This window comes from Grus americana, chromosome Z (assembly GCF_028858705.1).
Source record: "Grus americana isolate bGruAme1 chromosome Z, bGruAme1.mat, whole genome shotgun sequence".
In the NCBI taxonomy this organism is placed as follows: Eukaryota; Metazoa; Chordata; class Aves; order Gruiformes; family Gruidae; genus Grus; species Grus americana.
In genome coordinates, this window is record NC_072891.1 from 79760427 (window position 1) to 79782534 (window position 22108).

Below are 22108 nucleotides of genomic sequence, written 5' to 3' on the forward strand. Positions count from 1 at the left end.
TTCTGTGGCAAGTATATTGAAATGGAGCTTGTCCAAGGGGAAAGCTTTTGCATCTGCTAATGAAGAAAGAGAGGCTGGCTTCTCCAGACTTCCCAGTTTTGAATGACAGCTGGGTGCTTGTTCCTCTTGGCTTCTTTGCAGATTTCATCTGGAATGAATTGGCAAATCTTAACTCTCTCACAACCTAGACGGCTTCCAGACAGTGTCAGTAAGTTATGAAGTTACCACAAGATCTGGAGAGAAGATCAAGGCTTGAATTTTGAGAGTATAGGTCATGATATCATGCTTGATGCCTGTCTTGCTCCAGCTGTGAAATAATCTACTGCAAGTCATTTTCTTGCTCGTACTGAAAAAGCTGTGTTGCGTTTTCAACAGAAAGATGTAGTTATTGAAAGCACTTAGGGATAATGGAGGACACCTGTATGCAGAGAATTGTCCAAGCAAAGATGATTTCAGTTAGTTAAAAATAGTTTCAGTGCACATGAATTGGCCAATTCCGTTTTGTACATTGGAAAAAAAAAAGATAAAAATTCCTTTATTCCAAGCCCCACTTGGCTCGCGTGTAAAAGCAGAAAGTAATGAATATGATGCCTGGCAAAGTTATAGTAGGTTTATTGCAGAGATGTGAACAAATCACACTTAAACCACACTTACTGCATGATAGCAAGATGAGCTGTATTTTAACTACATTTCAAATAAACCCCTAGGATCCATGGCCTCCGCCTGGAAACAGCAAAGAAGTTTCTGAGGTTCTTTCTGAAATAAACAGATGTCATGATACAAATTGTGAACTGCAGAAACAGAGACATTGCCCCAGAGAGAGGCAAAGCAAGGGAACCCCGAGTGAGCCTTCCAGCATGCTGTTGGTCACTTAGTGAAGAAATCCAGTTTGCATAAACTTATGCCCTTTGCCGAATACCATTACGCATTGAATAGTAATGGACTTAATTGTTGCTATGCTCTGTCCAAACGTCACAGAAGTGTAAGGGTTTGCTATCCCATGACCCTTCAGGGAACGTGAGTCACCCCCAGAACGGTAGCTAAGCTTGCAGTCAGTCAAACTAATTAGCAGTACTCTGTACCCACTTCTGCTGGAGCCTGACAGGTCCTTCTTCACTGAGGTCTTTCTGCAAAGCTCTTGAACATACTACAACCCAGGACTTAGAGGCAGGGTTGTCACATTTCTCATCTGTCCTGAACACTTTAATCTGACAATACATAGGGGCTAGATTCTTCTTTCAAGGTTTCTTTGTACTACAGGGTTACACAGTGCTTGGATAAGGAGAGGTTTGTCTTGTATGTGCTGAGAATTACTCAGTCATGCTGTTAACATAGCTTGTACTTTTAACCTGATTATATTCCATCAGGAGTGACAGGCTAATGCTGATACTGTAGAATCAGGACTGGCACTCCTCCCCAAATGATGACTGTCTCTTCGCACTTGAAACTAACTGGAAGACACAGTTCTTGCCCTTTGCTTACTTCTTGAAGTGAGCCAGATTTACTTCAAGTTCAGGGATGAATTTTGCTGATAGCCAGTTATAATATCTTTTAACTCTGCCTTCCACATGTGTAAATGTTTTATTGCAGGTTAATTTATAAACATTTCCCTCAGCACAATTGTATGTGATAGTTGAAGTGTTCTTTTCTGCTGGAAAGTTAAATATTGTTATAGAGGACTGTAACAGTGGAGTAACTTCAGTTAGCTCTGATAAAGTTTGATCTGCTGTATATAAGATGCCATTGAAATAATTATCAGTTTACACTTTGGCATGAGAGCAGATACATTAAAAGTGTAGGGCAAACGCCATCTATCAAAGATATTCCAAATTCCTTGTAACAGTCTTCCAGTAGATCTCTCTCCTCTCCTGGATGTCTCCAATACTGGGTTGCCAGCAGGATTTTATCATTAGCCCATCACTTTGAAGTAATCAGTTATAGCCAGTAGCAATGGTAGCCTTTCTCAGTGTCTGTGCCCATCTGCTATTTTCAGTTTGCTGCTGCAGTTGGGGACACAGGACAATGATTCTGCACACAGTATCTCCAGTTTGTATGGATACTTATAGAGACATCCAAAACCCTGACTCTAGCTTTAAATGCAGGTTTCCCTCCCTTTCACATCTGGAATTTTTAATCCTTCATTAGATTTTTCTTCTGCCTTCACTAATTTAACTCTTCCTTCTTCTCCCTCAGGGCATTTTCTCTTCCAGATGCCTCTTAAAATTTTCCCATGTCCAGCTATTATGTGAAAATCCCACCAATTTCTGTCTTTGCCCAATGTTTTTGCTTACTTGGTACCTCTCTGGTTACTTCACCTTGTGTTTTAGAAATGTGACCACTTGTTCTTTCCCTGTGTTTCTCTTCTCTACTTCTCCCTGTTTCCATGGAACACATCCCTCTTCAGTTTCTCTTATTTGTGGTTTACAGATTGCAAAATTCTCACTATGTTGTTAGTCACAAGATGAAGAGAAGTGGCTAGGAAAAAAATTCAGTGCATTGAGTCTTCTTGCTTGTAGTGATAATTTCAGCTACATCTGGGAGCATCTGTGGAAAGACCGTGGGCTGTGCTTGCCAAGACTGGGAACCTGAATTGGAAAGCAGTCAGCTCCCTTCCTTCCCTGCTTAAAAAAAGGCTTCCAGCCTGGGAGGCACTCTCGGTCAGCTGGCTAGAGACGTCCCCCTATCTGTGACAAGCCCTTCCAGCTCAGAGCATGATGTTCGGGTGGATGGCACGTTCCACCAATGCTGGCCAGAGCATCTGGAGAACTTTCCATTCTCAGGTCTCCTCAGAGCATAATACTATGTAAGAAAAAAATTAGAATTAAAAAGAGAGAGAAACTAATAAAATGAGTCCAAATGCATTGAGCGAAGACTCTCACAAGGGAGTAGTGCTACATTTATCCTGACGACTCGTACTCCTCCTTCTCCCTTTCACATTGCAATCACAGGGCGCCAAAGCCAGCCTGCCAATTGGCTTTTTTGCCTTGTAAGCAGGTGCCTGAGGAGTTGAAAAATTGGCTGTAGTTTCAGAGCTGAACTTAGGTGAGATTATTTTTACATGAAGCGTGTAGGGTTATGTTGAAGTTGGATGATGCAACTCTGTGAAAGGGTTCCCTCTAGAATTTCTTTGTGGTTTCTCCATGCACAATTCCTTCCCCTCTCCTCTTCTACCCCTTCTCACCTTCCTTCTGGTGTTTTCCGTAGTCCTTATCACTGGTGTACTCAAATATAAATTAGGTTCTCAGGTTTTAGCTCCCTTTTATTTGTCTGGGTTTTTAAATCTTTCCTCACATTGTTTAAATGAAGAATGTTTCCTTTCCCTTAGGAAGATTTAAAGAAATGGGGAGGAAAAGCTTTGGGGTTTCACTGAGCCCATGTCAAAACTTGAAAATTATATTCTCTGTCTAAACCACCGATAGTAAATCTGCATATTTCTAGTTATACCTCACCAGCATAGCCTTCTGTTGCCTCTGCTGCAGTCTTTCTTCTGGCCAGTGATTCCAAGATTCCAAACCCATCATCCTTTTTTTTTTTTAACTCAGCTGGAATAGGTTGCTTCTGAAGCACTTCTCATACTGCAGCACAGCTTTCCTAGCTCCTCCTGGCAAGGGAATGTGCTTGCACTTTATAAAGAGAACATTGCTGTCTAATCCTGTGCATGGTAGAGATGAACAGGCTGGTTATGAGTCTACTTAAAATGTAGTCATGCTGACTTTGGTGCTCTGTAGTTAAAAAGGAGGCTTTTGCTTTCATAGTGCAGGTGGGTGACAGCAAAATTAATATACTTCTCTCTGTTGCTGCAGTCTTCTACTGCTAGAAACTTATATTAAGTTGTGCTGAACATGGTGCATGATGCTTTTGATTGGTTGGGAACTTCATACATCCTATTCTTATCCTAGGTGACTTCAGGGCAGACCTCCTACTTAACTCATCAGCTGTCATTTTTTCTATATCTGCACATTTCATAAGTGGTTTTGCAGTATAAATATTAAATAACAGGGAAGAAATATCTTTTCCCATTACTGACAGTAATGGACTTTAAAAGTTTAAATTTTGTTTGGATATCTTAGTTAATTTCTCTGCTTAAGTCAAATTAAAATCTGAATAAGACCCACAAATCTTTAGGCTGCTATGGACTCTAAAATATATTGGAGGTATGTGTCCTCTAATGAAGGATTAGACCACTGTCAGATTGAAATCTGCCTGCTGGAAAATTGTTTTTTGTCTGACTGACTGTATTCCTTCTGTGATATGTAAATTTCAACTAAAAGTCTCTTTGAACGTTGGGGTAGTCTAAAACATGCAGCCATTTGTATGTAAACCAGTATAGTGGGTTTAGTCAGGCTTGCCAGCCCTCACTGCTGAGGATAGTGACAGGGTCTTATTGCAAGTCCTTCCAACAGCAGGAAGAAATAGTGAAACGTGTCAGCAGGTGATACAACAGATAAAAATGTCAGCAAAGTAGTCTAAAATTATGTAAAGTACGTGTACACGTTTAAGCGCAATAATTTCCCTAGATTTTTTATATATTGCTCATCACACAGGTATCTCAGTACCCCCTAGATCATGAACTTCAATGGAAAAATAGATTAGCTCTCCAGTTTTATTCTCAATCCCACCTGTTTTCATTTTTTTCATTTTTTTCATTTTTTTTTCTCCTCACATTGTAAGAAACAGCTGGCATACCTGCAGCTGCTGGAATACCTCCAGGCACAAACAAAGAGATTGTGGGCAGTAAGGCAACAGCTGCAGAAATTACATGGACATAGGATCTGTGCTGTGGGAGGACTGTGCTGTGAAGTGACATCTTCTAGTTGTGGTCAGGCTGGCGTAGAGGTGACAGCAGCAGGGACTGAAGGAGTCGCAGAAACCAATGCATGCTCTGTCTCTAATCCCTAATCAGTTCCTATCATCCAGGATAGTTTGGGCTGGCTATGCTGACAAGGGGTGTAGGATTTCTCTTTTTTCTGAGGTTAGAGAAATGGATTTGTCCACCATAAAGTTCCTTCCAAAGCCAGTGTAACTGAGGTGGAGGATAGCCCTGACCCTAGGAGCTAAGTGTTCATATAGCTTGCCAACAGTATGAGTTTTTCCAGCGATTCCAGGACTACTGTCTTGCAGAGATTACTCAACAAACATGTTTTGCTGTTAATGTACAATGTATTAATTCTCATTACTTACAGGAATTAGTTTGTGAACATGCAAAACTGGGAGCACTTCTGTTTTGCTGGGTCTGATATTCATAGGTGAGGCTTCCCCATTCTGATTCACAAATTAAATAACTTTTAAAATATAGACTTTTTTGGTGATAAATTCAGTTGCAATAAAGCAAGACTTCCTGAGAAAAATCATCCTGTAATGAAAATAATCAACCAATTATGGTTTGAAAAACATACTTGGAGATAAAAAGCTGATCATGTTGTTGAGATTTGCCCATTTACAGTGGCTGGTGAGAATTTTGCCCAACATGCTAAATGATTTGTCAGCTCTTGGATATGTTCTCTGTTCATTGACAATATTTTTGCAGCATGACTAGCAAAGATACCCAGCTTCTTTTATAGAGTGTCCATCATCAACCTATAGGACAGACAGTACTATTATTAATTATGCTGGTTGCTTAAGCTTGTGCAGACTCAAGGCTTCTCCTTCAGCTAAATTTTTATAGTTTCATATTTCAAATGGTTTTCTTCTAAAAATCAGTGGAGTGAACAGTACTTTCATGTAGTTACATTCCTCATGCTTTCACTGATTAGTCCCATTTTCATACCCTAAATAAATAATCATCTCTGTCTACTTTTGCAAACAGGCAAAAACAGTTCCTAAAGGAGGCATTTTGGACAATGGTTACAGAAAACTTATTTTATAAAACAAACACAATGCTGTACACAGAACTTTTTTTTTGCTAGTTTTTGAGGCATATGTAACCATTCAAAGCCTAATACTGCGCAGGTTCCTGTTCTCCAATATCCTCTAATATGGACAAACATCACAAAAAAACTTAAGACACAGGTATTAACTGTTTTCAAAACATGAATTAGCTCTGGCCAAGTTGAGAAGACTCTTGAAGGGTAAAAAGGGATGCTTGTAACAGGAGGGAAATACCCAGGACATTACTGGTGGGCGACAGCAGGGTATTTCTGAGCACTGACATTTTGAGCAATATACTTTCTCAAAAAGTGCTGTAAGTGTGGCTGTGACACCATTTAGTTTAATGAATATGCATCCTCCTCCTCATCTTAAGTATTCCATCCCTTTTCCAAACTAAGCATCACCTTCCTTTGTGACTTTGGGTGCACTCTGGTGCTCCCGTATCCCCTCAAGTGAAACACGTGATGTGAGGACATATGTCTTCACTAGGGGTGGTTCTCCTCAGAGACATGTATCTCCAGAAATCCTGTGAATTTAGGAGCCTGTCGTAACAGAAAGGGTTGTAGCTGATTCTTTGGGAAAATTAACATTTCCCAGTTTCGATAAATTTGTGGCTTCCCTTCCCATGGAAACAAGCAGGGGCTTGCCATAAACATAAAATCATAGACTCATAGAATGTTTTGGGTTGGAAGGGACCTTAAAGATCATCTAGTTCCAACCCCCCTGCTGTGGGCAGGGACACCCTCCACTAGACCACGTTGCCCAAAGCCTCATCCAACCTAGTCTTAAAAAACATGGTCGTGCTTGCAAGTAACTGTGGGTTATCAAGGAAGATCTGTGATGCACTAGATGACTGAAGGGTTTGGGTTTAGTTTTCTTATTGAAATGCTAACTTTGAGCTCAATAAAAGCTTTTTTGGAGTCTACTCCTATAAGTTCCCACCTTAAAGTTCATACATTGTTCTATTCTTTGATTTTCTCCAGTATCAGAGATCAACAGGTTGTTGGGTTTTCCTGTCAGATATCAGTCTACCTTAGAAATAATTAAAATGCTGAAGCTCTGAAGTGCAGTGCCAGAGAGCACTAGTCTGATTTATTGAGCTTATTAGGTTGAGTACTCCACAACGTGCAACAAAAAGCAGGCCTTTCCAAAAGGGTGAGTATGAGATAAGAAATACCAGAGTGGGAGGCAGATAAACAGAGAAACTTGAGAAAACAGTGAAAAAAAGTGTCCAGCCTCGCTAGGCAGTGGTCTTGGTATTGCAATTAAACTGTTTTTCTGCTTTTATAGGAGAAGACAAAATAAGGCATTTTGTGGGTGGCATTTTTGGTGAGATGCAATTCTTGCTTTAGAAGAGAAAGGTTAAGTGATTTGCCCATTACCACACAGAAGATAAAGGTCAGAAAAGGAGATAAAGGACAGCCTTTTGGGCTCCCACTTTTGTAACCTGTTCACTACAACAGCTTTCCAGGTTTTCTAAATAGTTTCTAATCTAATAGCAAAAAGAAAAAAAAAAAGACAAAAAGCAAAACTCACAAAAGTATATCCTTTCAGTTATTTGATCAACATTGTTAAAACAAAAGGAAGTAAAATTGTTTTCCTTTGTAGGATTTTGACATGAACAGCGAGCTGAAAGGGAATGTGTTCAATTTGCTGGAAGAAGTTTTGAGAGACCCTGACCTCCTGCCACAAGAAAGGAAAGCTACTGCAAATATACTGAGGTAAATACATTTCTAATAATTTAGTATGTTAACTATAGCATGTGAAATAGTTAGGGGATTATGGATTATGTATCATAGAATTCACAGGGTTTTGTTTTTCTCCAGAGTATTTAATTTTGAAGGATTACTGTTTTACTAGCCATAAAACAGATTGTGGTTTAAGTTTCATTCATAAAAATACCTTCCCAGCAGGAAAAAATGCTTCCTAGTAAAGCAGCAAACCACTCACTATAATACCTTGAGGAACAACTATCTCAATAATGAGATAGGAGTTATCTGCTAAGCTCACGAGAGGCTGGTGATAGCCTAACATGTCATGACATTCTAACAAGACCATGCTTGCACCTTCCTTTGTGTTGACACCAAGTCCAAAGTTCTTTGGATAGCTTACAGAAAGGAATTCTTGTTTAATTAGTGCCATGAAATAAAAGACCTTTAAGCTTCTGCATAACCAGGACTCTTTAAATTAGGGTAAGAACACTTTATTTTGTTACTTAGGGTTGGTATTACAGAGTTGAGTGTCTAGTCATGCCAAAGAGACAAATTTTATAAGCATTTATCAATGAAAATAATTTCGTCTACTAAGTGTGAATATTTTATAGTAACTGATTTTCATGTAAATTGTTCTACATTACTAAGCAGCAGTAAACATTGAAAGACTAGGCTGTTGTTAAGATACAATGAAAAAACCAGAAAAATCTATTATGTGCTTTGTTAGTATTTTTGTAAGTATTCTGCTGGAAAGCCTATAAGGGTGCAATAAATGCAGTGTGTCTGAATTTTCTAAGGCTATTTGACAGGTTTCCCTATCAGACAATTACATGAAAAAAAAATGTCAGAAGAATGAGGGGAAAGTAGTTCACCTGGAGGGAAGAAAGTCGAACAAAGGATAAGAAACAAAGATAAGTTCTTAATAAAAGCACTTCATGCCAATGAGATCCTACTTAATTTTTACATAAATAAAAATAAACCTCCTTTTAAATTATACTGCATGTACTGTTATTCAACATAAAAATAGTAAGTTTGTTTCATGTATTACCTTGGAAGAAACAGCAAGCAAGAAAAGCAAAAAAGATTAGGATAATGAGGTTTAATAATGTGTGTGACAGCAAAGGTTCTGTCAGATTGCTCACAGTGGGAAAAATTATCTTAAGACCTTTTACTTCTTAAGAAAATATGATTGGCTGTTCCCGGCAGAGTAATGGAATAGATTTATAGGCTTGTAATATACAAGTTTGTTAGCAATTTCCTGTATCCAGTTTCCAATTAGCCAATGCCATTAGCTGTTGCATCAAAACATGGGACCTTAGTAATTATGTGTAAACTGTAAGTTGCCCCCCATTTGCATTCTTTTACTGCTGTTCCATGAAATGGTAGGTATTGTTTGTCCTCTCTTTCCTTCTAGCACTTATTACTTTGGTATCTGAGCACAGTATACATTTCTTTTGCAAAAAAAAAAGAAAGAAAAAAAAAGAAAAGTTAAATTCTGGAAGAAGTGAAAATTCTGAAAAAGTAAAATTTTTTAAAATTGAGAAATTGGTGACGGGGGCCAAAAGGAATGAGTAGTAGAAATAAAACAATACTCCAAAGTAAAATTCTAATAGAAATGAAAAAATGTATGCACAGAAATAGAACTAAAAGTTAATTAAAAATCAACTAATTTTAAATATTTTGTAGAAACAGATTGCATTTTTTAAAATCCTTCTTTCATAGTCATTATACTCACAGCATTTCTGGAAAGTATTGTGGGGCTTTACAAGCAAGCAAGCAAAGCATGGGTAAAATGACCTGTCCAAGTTCTCAGTGGGATTTTCTTTTGGAAACAAGTAAAGAATGATTTCCTGAGATGTGGTCCTCAGCCAAACCATCTTTCTTCAGGGTTTGCAGCTATAAATCCTAATCCTGCCATATTTTTCAAACAACATAATTTGATTATAGATGTGGTTGTACAGAATCATAAGTACTTGGTTACATTGCACAAACTAGCACTGGAAAAAGAGCTATTGATGGCTCAGCATGCAGGACTATTCCCTTTGAATGCTGCATGGATGTCCCACTTTCCTTCAAAACAAGGCATGAAATTTAAGCCATGGCTAACATTGGTTACCAAAAATCCCTTAGTGCTTTTTGAGACTGGCAATGTTGCTAATGTATATGCATGCTGGACACGTCTGTCAAATATTTCAATGCTAATTCAATTTCAATTCAATTTCAATACTATTTCAATACTAAGTCCATTCGGCATCAGTGACACAGTATTACTGCCCCAAGGGTTCAGAAAACTGCTATGTTCCGTTTTCTGTAGCAACCATATTTCAGTAGCAGCTGAAATTACTCCTATGTCCTATCCATGTGTTTATTATATACACAAACGGCCCATAAACTTTCAAATCAAAGGTGTTGCATAAGTAAACTTTCAGATAGAGTCTGTTGCATAAATACAACTTTTGTAATTTAAACCGTAGTTGAGCTGCAGTCAACAGGACATCAGGATATAGTCTCCAAGTTAAAATGTTATTGCATAAAACGAACTGTCCCCAGGTCTTACACAGAGCAGAACTGTAATCCGAAGTTTTTGGGCTTGTTCTCCAGCCACACAGGAGGCAGTTATTTGCCAGGTGTGTCAAATTTGTTAACAGTTAGCTGGTAAGGAAAAAATTAAGTCTCCAGGAATGAGAACTGCTTCAGGAGCCTTGTGAGAAAGAGTGTGTTCGAGCAATTCTGATTTTGGACAAAAAAAATCATTCAGGTGGGATGAAATGCACAAATGTGTCATATATCTCATCCTTTCGCTGAAAGGATGAGCTCTGGTTTTTAAATCACCTCAGGACAGTGGGTTGTCCGGTAATTACAAGTGGTTTCAAAAAGCACCATAGTTCTTTCAAAGATATATTCTCAGCAAGGCTATATAGTTAACTGAGAAGAGGAAATTATAGGATTTAAGAAATAATCCACAGGTGGAGTTGTTTATGTGTAACTGCAGATCTGTGACAATGACACAGGGGTGCACATTCCTTAATTTTTATTGCACATTAGGAATATTTATAAGCTTTAAAAAGACTGATCAATTTACTAGTCCTAAGCAGCAACCATGTGTCCCATGGAGACTGTGAACTCATGCTTTGGCTGCCTCAGGAACCATGTCAGCTATTGGGGCAGTAAGCAGGAGTCTCTCTGGTCCTCCACTTCTCAGCTTGTAAGTGGATTCAGAGGCAGAACCAGCTCCAGACTGTTCTTTGAAAACTTAACTTTTTAATAATTCAGAATATAAAGGTGAGGAATAGTTTCTATCAGGGGGGTTTAGCTTTTCTGGCAGGTTGTAAAGGTCCTTGCTCAATTCTGGAAGTGATTTCATGAAGAATGAGAAATCAACAGAAGCAAAAGAGAAAATATCAGCATGACTGCATCCTCTCTGACAATAGAATCGTATGAACCTAGTTGGCAACCAGGTTTCTAGTGCCAGAAGAACAAAGTTTTTGTGGACTAAATCCAAAGATACTGCTTCTGGTGCAAAAAGAGGACATGGTGATGTGGAAATGGTTCTTTCCTTGACATTCTTGCGTGATGCTTCCCGTGGTGCCATGACTAGTTGTGGAAATAAGTCAAAGCAAACATTAAACATGCTTTTTCCATAGAGTTGTCTCTATCCTTGTTTCTGAAGATCACTATTTATTGTAATAGGGACAACCAAGCCTATGTTCCCCTTGACCAAGAACTGCTAAGCTTTAAGCAAACGCTCCCATACTACACCGAGACATTGTGAAGAGGCACCATATTCTGCGCCAGTGTATCTCTCATAATATTTTTCTTTTTTTCTGCATCGGATTACATATTTTCTATCATTTGCCAACATGGCAGATTACAGTCAATGTTCTGAATGGTAAGAGAATGCCTGTAATGGAATAAAATTACTTCTTGAGTTCCTTGAACTGTCTATAGGTTATAATGATGGGGGCGGGGGGGGAAGGGATTTCCTCTCTGCATTGACTTAGAAAAAATTCTTTGGTGGCACCCACTGTGTCTAACTGAAGCACCTAACCATGAAACAAACTGTAGACAGCTAATGAAGTATTTCGTATCATAAATTCAATGTTCGAACTCTCGTGAAAGAAAGTTCATGCTGGTATGGGTATATTCCATGGGCTGTCTCCTTGAAAGATTTTGGGTAAAAATGTCTCTTTTTACAAACTGACCCAGCCTTTGAGTGTATGTGCACATGTGTGCATATAAATTTCTTGGAAAATCAGTCCCTTTGTTAGCAGAGATTAGAGGAGGAGGAAAAGTTGGTTTGTATTGCAAAGATATTATGTTCAGCTCTGGGAAAGACTCTGAATAGAATATGAATGACAAGGAAAGTGTTTATGAGAAATACTGAGCTGCTTCATGCCTTCTTGAGTCATCACACAGAACAGCTGGTATTTCTTGCATGATGAGATTTTTGTTGAATGACTGACAGAATTTCTCTGTAGGGTAAAAAACCTTTTTCTTTTTATTCAATATCTGTTATGAAAGCTAGGCAAACCTGCTGAAGTATGTTTTGCTTGAGATTTTATCAGCCTTATTTACTAACCCCTGAAATCTAGGTAAAATTTCATTGATGGTGAAGCAGAAAGGTGTAAAGTTCAAGCTGAACAATAGTGAATAAGTTTGATAAATAGACCTATCTGGAGAAAAAAAAAAGTAGTTCAAGAAACAATTCCTTCTTCTTCCTCAGAATAAATGTAAGTTAAATCCAGGGATATGCAAAGGCCAAAATTGGATGGATGACCAATTTTCTGTCTTGTATGAACTCACCAGACAATATATTTCAGGCTCTATAACTTACACTAGCTTTTAAAATATTTTAAAAATATTTTATTTACTGCAAAGGAATGAGGAGACATGTTAATATTTCCCACTAGAAAATTATTTTAATATTTGGAGTAGTCAAGTATGAAGAATACGTTAAATGTGAGAGAGGTCTAATCTTAGCTGCTCACTCTAAGAATTAGAAAGTTATTTCTTGTATATTTACTTCCTTCATTTGTAAGGATAATGATGGAGGTATCACCCCATTCAGTCCTCCCTGAGAGGGATACTGTTAAACAGTCTAGCAGAATCTCTCCTTACCTTTGCTTTCTCTTGTAACTCTTCTCATATGGACCTATGCTTCTTACCCAGCTTCCAGGAGGCTCTCCAAGGTGTGCAATGGGAACTGCCCAAGCAGAACTGAGCTCAGCATATCTTCCTAGGCCTATGTTGAAACTAGCTATCCCAGTGCTCACAACAGTGCAGAATGAAGTGGAAGCTGCTGTTGATGCTATCAAAAAGTACCTTTATCCAGTCTAGAGATGTGTTGTCCTCTGCACATTTAAACGTAGAGCATTTATGAATAAAAGGAGAATTTACTTCATGAGACCGCTGTGTTAGAGAAAAAGCAGCAGTCACTTCTTCAGAATGAGGGATTGGAAGTCTACATAAAATGTGAGATGTCATGTTAGAGAGCATCAGGAAGAAAGATGGGGAAAAGTTAACTATTTTCAACCTTGAAAGAATCTCATGTTTCCTATTTCATTTTGTATTAAGCAAATACAATAATTTCTGTACCAAAGATGAGAACTCCAGCCAATGTAAAGTTATATGTAATGAACTCAGATTATGAGTTTACAAGATTACTGAGAATACTTGGAGCAGAAGGCCAAGCCCTCTCTTTTTTTACTGCCTGGAAGCACATGCTCTTGTCATACGGTGAACGATACCTTTCTGCAGTCAATCAGTCATGTGATACAGCACAAAATAAGCTGCTCAGGAAAGACAGATTCCAGTCTATTTACAGTTACCAAGGCTGCACAGTTATTATCTGGAGAAGAAGCTTAGGGTTCTCCTGAAGAAGTAGACATTCAAGAGTTTGCACAGCTTGCCCATCAGACATAAAATGTTTCCAACTCCTATGATGAGAGGGGCATTTTGTGTGGATTTGATAGGCTGAAAATGAAGGCAAGGAGGTTTCTTAGATCCTTTCTCTGTGTATCTGCATTTGATTTTAACCTAGTCCTCCAATTTTGCAAACCAAAAGGAAACAACAGCAACCCACCACAGAAGAACCTAGTGTACTAAGCATTAACACTTCCTCCCCACCCACATAGTACAGATTCCATATCTTACACTCATAGCTAAAGTCTCCAGACAATACAGTCCTTTTCTTTTAACCCTTTCCCCAGCCAGTACATGGAAAGTCTGTTACTACAGAGTGCAAAAATAAAGACTTGAGGGACCATGAGAAAATACCTGGTCCAGTTTCTGTGCTTTCTGGAATAATCTGTAGAGCTGGATCTTCTTTGAAAATGGTCATCTAAACTTTCCTTGAAAATTCAGCTGATGAACACTCTACAACTTTTGCAGAAAGCCTGTTCCAATACTCACCTATACTTGCAGCTGGAAAACTGAACTTAATGTTGAAACTAAATCTTCCCTGATGTGAATCAATACAGTGACTTTTTGCCGTATCACTGGTGTCTTTATAGGCAGTCTTTTACATACCAACATACTGTTCTTTCACCCTGAATCTTGTCTTTTCTGTATTACATAAATCCAGTCTATTCAAGGTTTCTTTGAGTCTGTATTTTCCAAATGAAGGGATAAGATCTTAGAATTATGTGCCAAGATACCACATCAGGCTAGATGGGGTTTGATGAATACTTACTGCTTCTGCTGGGTTAATTTTTGACCCCTTACTCTGAAATAACCCTAATAATCACAGGTTTTCTATAGCAGAATTGGAAGCATGGATTAACACTTGTATTGCTGAAAGCAAATTATGTACTTGCTACAAGTAAAATTTGCTAGCAGTTTGTTGTCTATTTCTTTGTGTGGGACACTGAATAGACAGTGTAGTGCCAATAAACAAGAACAATTCCCAGTGAATCCTTCTTTTATGCATGCCTATTTTGCTGTCTTTTCTTCATTTCTCAAATGGTGGTTTTTCAAACATTTCCCCAAAATATCATTTAGCATAGTAGTTTAAAAATCAGAGAAAAAGCTTGAGATGTAATTTTCCACTGTTAGATTTCCTGGGATTATTCAGAATAGAGAGTTCCTGATTAAATATTATTGTTATTGTATTGTGGTTTTGCGTTGCCAGTCCAGTTCTTGAAAAGGGAATTTTTCTTGGTCCACCAAACTTTTTGCACTGAAGTCGAAGTGGGATAGATGTAGAAACCTTATCACTATAATCAGCAAATATGTACAGGTATTGTCATTGACCATTCTGCAGTATATGCTGTTCTTAGCTCAGAGACTGTAAGCCTCCATAACAACCATTTGACCATATGTGACTCTGATGTTGTACCATTTGTACACTTTTACTTGAAACAAGACATTAGATTTTAGGTACATCTTTTTTTTTCTTTACATCTTCAATTGCAGTCTTAGAATTTATTTTAGAAAAACATGATTGTCTATCTGTGATAAGGTTTTCTCATAACCGTAGACAATTTTATTTATATAGGATGTTCTTCTACTTAATTTTTCAGGGCTCTTTCTCAGGATGATCAAGATGATACCCATTTAAAAATAGAGGGTATCATTCAGATGGTAAGTTCATTCATATTGAAATTTAAACATAAAAACTCCTATAGAAATGTTGTGGCTTTAAGTAAATAAAGGTAGCACAACGGCAACTTTACAACTCTGGACAGAAATACTGTTCTTTTACATCAGAAATGTACCTTTCAGTTTAGAGAAGGTAAGAATTTGGAGCCTATATCAGAGGTGAACAGGTCAAATCTTTAGGATTTGGATTTAAATCACATGATGATAAAAAAAGAGAAAGATATTAATGTATATGAAAATATAAGTGTCTGCCATCTCAGCTGCCATCAGAACCATAGCTGGCCTTGACTGACAATGCCCGTCCTCCTCCAAACTGTATCACCACCATCTCATAAGTGCGTTGCATTAATCTGATGAAGAGTATGGGCAATGAACTAGGTGCAGAGTGGTTATGTGGAAAGTAACGTGGAATACACAGACTCGACCTACGTATTTACTCATGACTTGGTATGTCCCTGTTTTCCTGTGAGCTTCCAGCCTGATGTTTACCCTTACGTTGTTAGCAATTTTTCTTACTTCTTATTTCTTTGTAGCAAAGAAGTTAATTACAACTCTGTGTTGAAAGTTCATGTGAAGTTCTTAGTACCCTGTGCTTTGAAATGTCTTTTGATGCACAAAAAGATCATTAGGCGTTCTCCTTATTTTTACAGTCAGATTGTCGAAAACCAGAGTGCTTTGAGACTTTGTCGGCCATGGAGCTTGCAGAGCAAATAACTCTTTTAGATCACATAATTTTCCGAAGAATACCATATGAGTAAGTGTTCTCCTACAAGTGACTGAAGTGAGTACGGTGGATGAGTTACCAAATGGCAGTGTTAGGTACTACACTAATTCTTGCTACTGACAAAAAGGTTTGCGTACATAACAGGAGAATGTCCTTTGGCTGCTTCTGTCATTGCCTCTGACTCCCCTATAGTTTGATCATGTTTTGAAAGACTGGGTTCTTTGCTAAGAAAGAAATCTGTGGTCTAAGGTTCTGGGCTAGTGAAGGGTGAGTACAGTATGGAAGTGCTGTGTCTCTTGGGAGGGAGTGTCAAATCAGTTTCATGAGTACTGCAGTTTAACATGGATATAACCATGTAAGCTGATGAGACCAATTTCAAATAGGACCACAATGCTGAAAATTAGGATGAGGGGATTGGAGGAGGGGATTAAAAGGAAAATAAATCTTCTTTATAATATTTACTGCTTCAGACAGCATTAAAAATAGTATAGTGAAATGCTGGAATTACTGTAAAGCTGTGTTATTAGCTTGTAACAAAATGAGGTATAGTCGAAATCCACTTAGGCTACAGTTACAGACAGAGATTGTGTACTGTGTATATTAAGAGCATTTCTGTTTGGTTTTTTTCTCTTCCATCAATATCTAGAGAGTTTCTTGGGCAGGGCTGGATGAAAGCAGATAAAAATCAGAGAACACCCTGTATTATGAAAACTAGTCAACATTTTAATGATGTAAGTACTCTTAAACATAGATTGCTGTCTAGAAACTCTGTTGACACTGTCTATAACCTCTGGAACAAAATACTTTTTTTTTTTTTTTTTTTTTTTACAATGTGGTGTAACTTCTTATCTAGTAGCAACTGAATGTTACAGGTTTTTGTGATTAACCTCTTAAAGCACATGAAGATTCTTGTTTTCAAGAATTGGTACTCAGCATTTCAATGGCAATTTAATAGAGTAGAATATTTTAAACTGTACTGCAATGCCTTGTTGCTTACAGAAGAAACTAGATTTTCTCCAGAGACTGAAAATATAACACCAATTCTGTTTAATGAATGCCCTTTGTATCCCAAACAATATCTTTGCTTTTTACCATTTTCCAATCAGTTTTATTACTGTTTACTTGGAGATACTCCCCACTGCATCTCTCACCCTTTTTTCATATCAACATGCCCTACAACACTGTTCTCAATACACTTCCTCTGGCTTTATTGAGAGCCATGAGTTCTGTTGTGCATTAGTTCTTTTCTGCCTTATTCGTGAAATAATTATGTGTTAAAAGGGATTAAATTATTTAAATGTCCTAAATTTCTTCCTCTTTGTTTGGTCAGATGAGTAACCTTGTTGCCTCCCAAATCATGAATTATGCTGATGTCAGCTCCCGGGCTAACTCAATTGAAAAGTGGGTAGCAGTAGCTGATATCTGTCGATGTATGCACAATTATAACGGTGTGTTAGAAATCACATCAGCCTTGAACAGAAGTGCAATCTACAGACTTAAGAAAACTTGGAGTAAAGTATCCAAACAGGTAAGAAATACACAATTACAGTATGGTTTCTAGATTTTACTGGTCAGTGTGTTCAGAAAACAGTATGTTGAGATAGGATTCCTCCCATAAATACTTCTACTTTTACAATACTCTGATTATTTGCCAGAAACACCACGTGGTACTGGTATTTCATGTCAAAGTATTTTGTATTTATCTTACCCCTTCTTTGGTATCATTAATTAAGTATCTGTTGGAACAAACTGATGTCAGTTGAAGTAGCAGGTGCCTAAATCTATGACCTGAGCCTGAAGTACTGAAATATTTGAGAAAACTAATTTAGATATTTCGAGATAGGCACATCCAGGTGATTATTAGCTATAAATATTGTCAGCTCAGGTGCCTAAAATAGGAGCCATATTTCACTGCCTGTGCAGAAAGTCAGTAGAAAGATCAGCATTTCTTCTCAAGGTGCTGGGTTTTTTTGCTACCCAGTAAGAGACTGTAGACAACCAGAGCTCTTTCTCATTTAGGTGCCTAAGTTTAGATGCTAGTGGACTAGATGATCTGCAGAGGTCCCTTCCAACCCCTGCCATTCTGTGATTCTGTGAATATCTCCCTTTAACCCTTACCTTGCTGCTGAGACTGTCAGCAGCTTGGCTGAGCCTGTGAGAATGGCTGCCAATAACAAAAATAAAACACGAAAAAAAAGACTAACCAGGATGAAGAGTATCCAGTCTTTTATAGGGAGTTGGACTTAATGATACTGATGGGTCCCTTCCAACTTGAGATATTCTATGATTCTATGATTTTATGTTCTCTGTTTTAAATGGTTTGGAGAAATTGGTTGAATCTCATCTTTCTGCTATTTAAAAAAAAAAGTTAATATTTTGATATGGTGGAATAACAGAGCAAGGAGGTCAGTAGGACAGAGTCAATCACTTGTAAGTTAGGCAGTATTTGGATACAGGGTTTACTCCAGCTAATTGGAAGATTTCAGATTGCCCTTTTAGCTGTGGATAACTGACATGCAAAAGGTGGACTTGTATCATTGCATTTCTTCCTCCGTATGTTTCTGCAGCTTTTGCAAAGCACTCAAGCAGCCCGAGCAATGAAATGCCCTTAGTATACATTCTGACCGCACTGCCTTCTTTCTCCAGTCAGCTTTTTCTCAGATGCTTTATAGTTGGTGCCATGTTCATTTATTTAAAAATATGCTGAAAATCCTTTCAGTACAAACAGTTATATGAGTTTACCTCTGAAAGTTTTATGTTTAAAATCTGTTTGATTTTTAAACTTCTCAATTAAAAAACCCAAAGCAACAGATTAATGTTGTTGCACAGTTCTCCAGTACTTATTAGAAACATAATCTGAGTGTTTCGCCAGCCTGCTGTTTAGAAGAAAAAGAAAGTGTCTGATTCTGCCTACAGCTTTCTCTTAATTGGAAGTTCCATTTCAAATATGACAAATTTTTCGTGATTCAAGTGTATAACATAAATAGACTGAAAAGCAAATTTATTTTGCTTACGAGGTAACCAGGTGCTGATGATGCCCACTGAAAGTAATTTGTGTAAGACAGTAATATATTTTCAAATACATATTCAGCTTTTATCAGAAACTTGGAAGCAAAACCAGCTTAATGCAAGCTGCAAGATAGTAAACATCCTTTACTGTCACTAATTTCAGTAAATGCAGCTGAAGATCCTCATGTAAGATTGCTGACCATTAATTTAATGAACTTGTGTATTTTTCCTGAATATGCTGGCTAATAATATCAGCATAGATACATATTCTGTACATCACTGAAAGGAAAATCTTTAAAGCTGCCTAATCTCCAATTTCAGAAATATACTAGGAACTACAGTGAAGCCACATTCCTAATGCCTATGTTATTACTTTTGAAAATGGGGTGAAGATGCTAAGTGAATTACACCTTTTCTAAAATCTAATCCCAGTCATTTATGTGCAGCAGCAATGACATTTGTAATGCATTTTCTTTCTAGACAAAAGCTCTCATGGACAAACTTCAGAAGACTGTATCATCGGAAGGAAGATTTAAAAATCTTAGAGAAACGCTCAAAAAGTATGCTTCTCTACACCATACAATTGTGTTTTCTTATTAGCAGTGGATAGTACATGTTAAAGATTAATTGGCTTTGATTAAGCTTTTATAATTAATATAATATTAATATAATAACCTTTTAAATTCTATTTTTATTCATTTGGCATTATTGTTTTGCTGAATAACCCATGATTTAGTACCCCTGATAGATAAATATAACATCTCCAGAGAATTACTGAAACAAATTAAACTATTATTCTGTGTGAATGTTCCCTGTTGGGGTTTTACTTACACTGATAAACTTTTCCAATAAGCATGAAGCCAGGTTTGTAAATAAAAGTTCGTATTCAAAAACAAGATTCCAAAAAGTTGTTGCTCCAGATAAGAAGTTTAGGACTTAAGAATAATCTTGAGTCAGATCAAAGATCCGTTCACCTCTTTATCTTGTTTCTGACAGTGACCAGTAGCTGATGAGAGGGATGTAGGAATAGGTCAAATGCAGAATGGTATTTCATCTCCTATACCCTTCCAGCCCCCTGTAGTCTGCCATCCTGGAAGACAGCCTGGTTTTTTGTACAGTAGTCCTTGAATATTTTTTTCTTTAATTGATTTGGCAGATTGTGTTTGACTGTATGTAATTTTGGTATCCAAATTATCCCATGGCAAGGGTTGTACAATTCTGTATTGACACCAACCGTATGCATAGAAAACCTGTATTTTTGCAAGCTCTGCAATTAGAAGTAGGCTTTCCAGGATTGAGTGGTGCCACTACTTCAAATGATCTCGAGAGAAGCAAGAATAATTGCTGTAAAGTTTCAAAATATACATAGTTCAAGTTAGTAAATTTTTACTTTAAAAATATTGTTGGGGAGCTAATCGCTTTTTTAAAAATGTTTTTACTCACCATATATGAACAGGTACTTTCATACACCTTTCAGTTAATATATTGCTTGCCTGTGTATAACAAGCACCCTTATAATATAAAAAATACCCAGAACGAAGTGCACTGCTAAGCATAGTCAGCAGTCTGCCTAAGTTAACAGTACAGCCATCACCCTGCATTTTTCTTATGCCAGAGCTTCAGAAAACGAAGTTAGCTACTATTTCTGCTGAGGAAAGAATCAGCGAGCGTGGAACAGTGATTATTGCATTAAGGAAGCAGTAATCATTATCCTATTCATCCTGTCCCTCCAAGAAAAGAAAAACCCTATTCTCTAGGGTCTGCATTGACAGTTTTCCAGATCATCTTTGCTACCTCTCTGTTGTCCTCTTTCTTTGTGTTCACTATTGAGAAGGCCTGAATAGACTTTGACAGAATGGTATATACGTACATACATATACACACGTACATATGTATATACATGCCTGTATATACGTATGTTTATGTATGTGTATATATGTGCATGTATATACATAGATATATGTCTATATATCCACATGTGCACGCACGTGCTCACACACACACGCATACATGTACGCTTGCTATACTAGGATGCTTACACGACTGCAGAACACCAACCATGCAGAAGCACATCCACATGCATTTTTAGTTTGCATGTAGGATCTATTTTAGGGATTGTCTGTGAGCCAGGATTGAAATATGCTTGAAGGTGTTCTCTGAGTCCAGAGCTTACCTGTCCTTCCTCTTGCTCCTTCCCGTTACCATTCTACCTTTTACTAAAGGTTATCTGCCATTAATATTAGATATTGGACAGAATACATTCAATTTGTCACAGGTAGAGCAAATACAACTCAAGTGAAGTCAGAGCAGCTGTTTGTCTTAGAAATGAATGCAACCCATTGATTAGAAGTATTTTAAGTAATAAAGAGTTTGTGTGAATTATGAAAAAAAAGTTTCTAAATTCAGCTACAGGCAAATATGCTGATTTCTTGTTTCACAGTTGCAACCCGCCTGCTGTTCCCTACCTTGGAATGTACCTGACGGACCTGGCATTCATTGAAGAAGGAACACCAAACTTCACTGAGGAAGGCCTTGTCAATTTTTCCAAAATGAGAATGGTAATTTTCAGTTCCTTATACCAGGTGTTTCATTATGTCAGTTAATTATTGATTTAATTACAACTCCTTTGAATTTAACTTCTAAGATTTAACTTCTAAGACTTACAAGTATATTGGCACCATAGGTAGCTATTTGAAAGCTATTACTCGACCCAGTCTTCTATCACCACCTTCTGGTAAATTGAGTATTTTTACAGGGTGAATTTGCCTCCAATTTGTTCTTTGAGAAGTGACAGACAGAAAAAGCAGCTGTCTGAAACTCGTAAAGGAGCAACAAAAGGCTTTTTGAAATAACCAAAATTAAAGCAATGTAGTGATTCATCAGAAAGCAGTAATCACAATCTTCCAAGTGTGCTAGGGTCTATCTAAAAAAGTATTTTAAAGTTGATTTCTCTTCAACTACCATGTAATGTTGCTTTGTAACAACTTCTCAGAGGGAAGCATGGAAATTTCTCTTCTAATCTCAGCTTAATGCCCTTCTTATGGCTACACATTGCAGCAGTCACTCAAGGCAAAGAGAAGAGAGGTTATCGGTATGGGGAGTGGAGAGAAAAGGTGGTTCACTTGACACTGAACAATAAATGGTTAATTTAGGAAAGTTAAATCCTTGGAAGCTGTTAGGAGATGATCTCTGCCCT

General features: G+C 37.6%; 1 protein-coding gene across 4 annotated transcripts in view; it reads left to right on the forward strand.

Moving 5' to 3' along the window:
* RASGRF2 (Ras protein specific guanine nucleotide releasing factor 2) overlaps positions 1 to 22108 on the forward strand; it is a 131962-nt gene that overhangs the window by 104167 nt on the left and 5687 nt on the right. For all 4 annotated transcript variants that reach the window (XM_054810426.1, XM_054810423.1, XM_054810424.1 and 1 more), the window contains exons 19-25: positions 7477 to 7589; positions 15101 to 15161; positions 15830 to 15933; positions 16550 to 16634; positions 17234 to 17431; positions 19393 to 19472; positions 21353 to 21470. In XM_054810426.1, coding sequence (XP_054666401.1) covers positions 7477 to 7589; positions 15101 to 15161; positions 15830 to 15933; positions 16550 to 16634; positions 17234 to 17431; positions 19393 to 19472; positions 21353 to 21470 — 759 coding nt within the window. The remainder of the gene's footprint in view (positions 1 to 7476; positions 7590 to 15100; positions 15162 to 15829; positions 15934 to 16549; positions 16635 to 17233; positions 17432 to 19392; positions 19473 to 21352; positions 21471 to 22108) is intronic.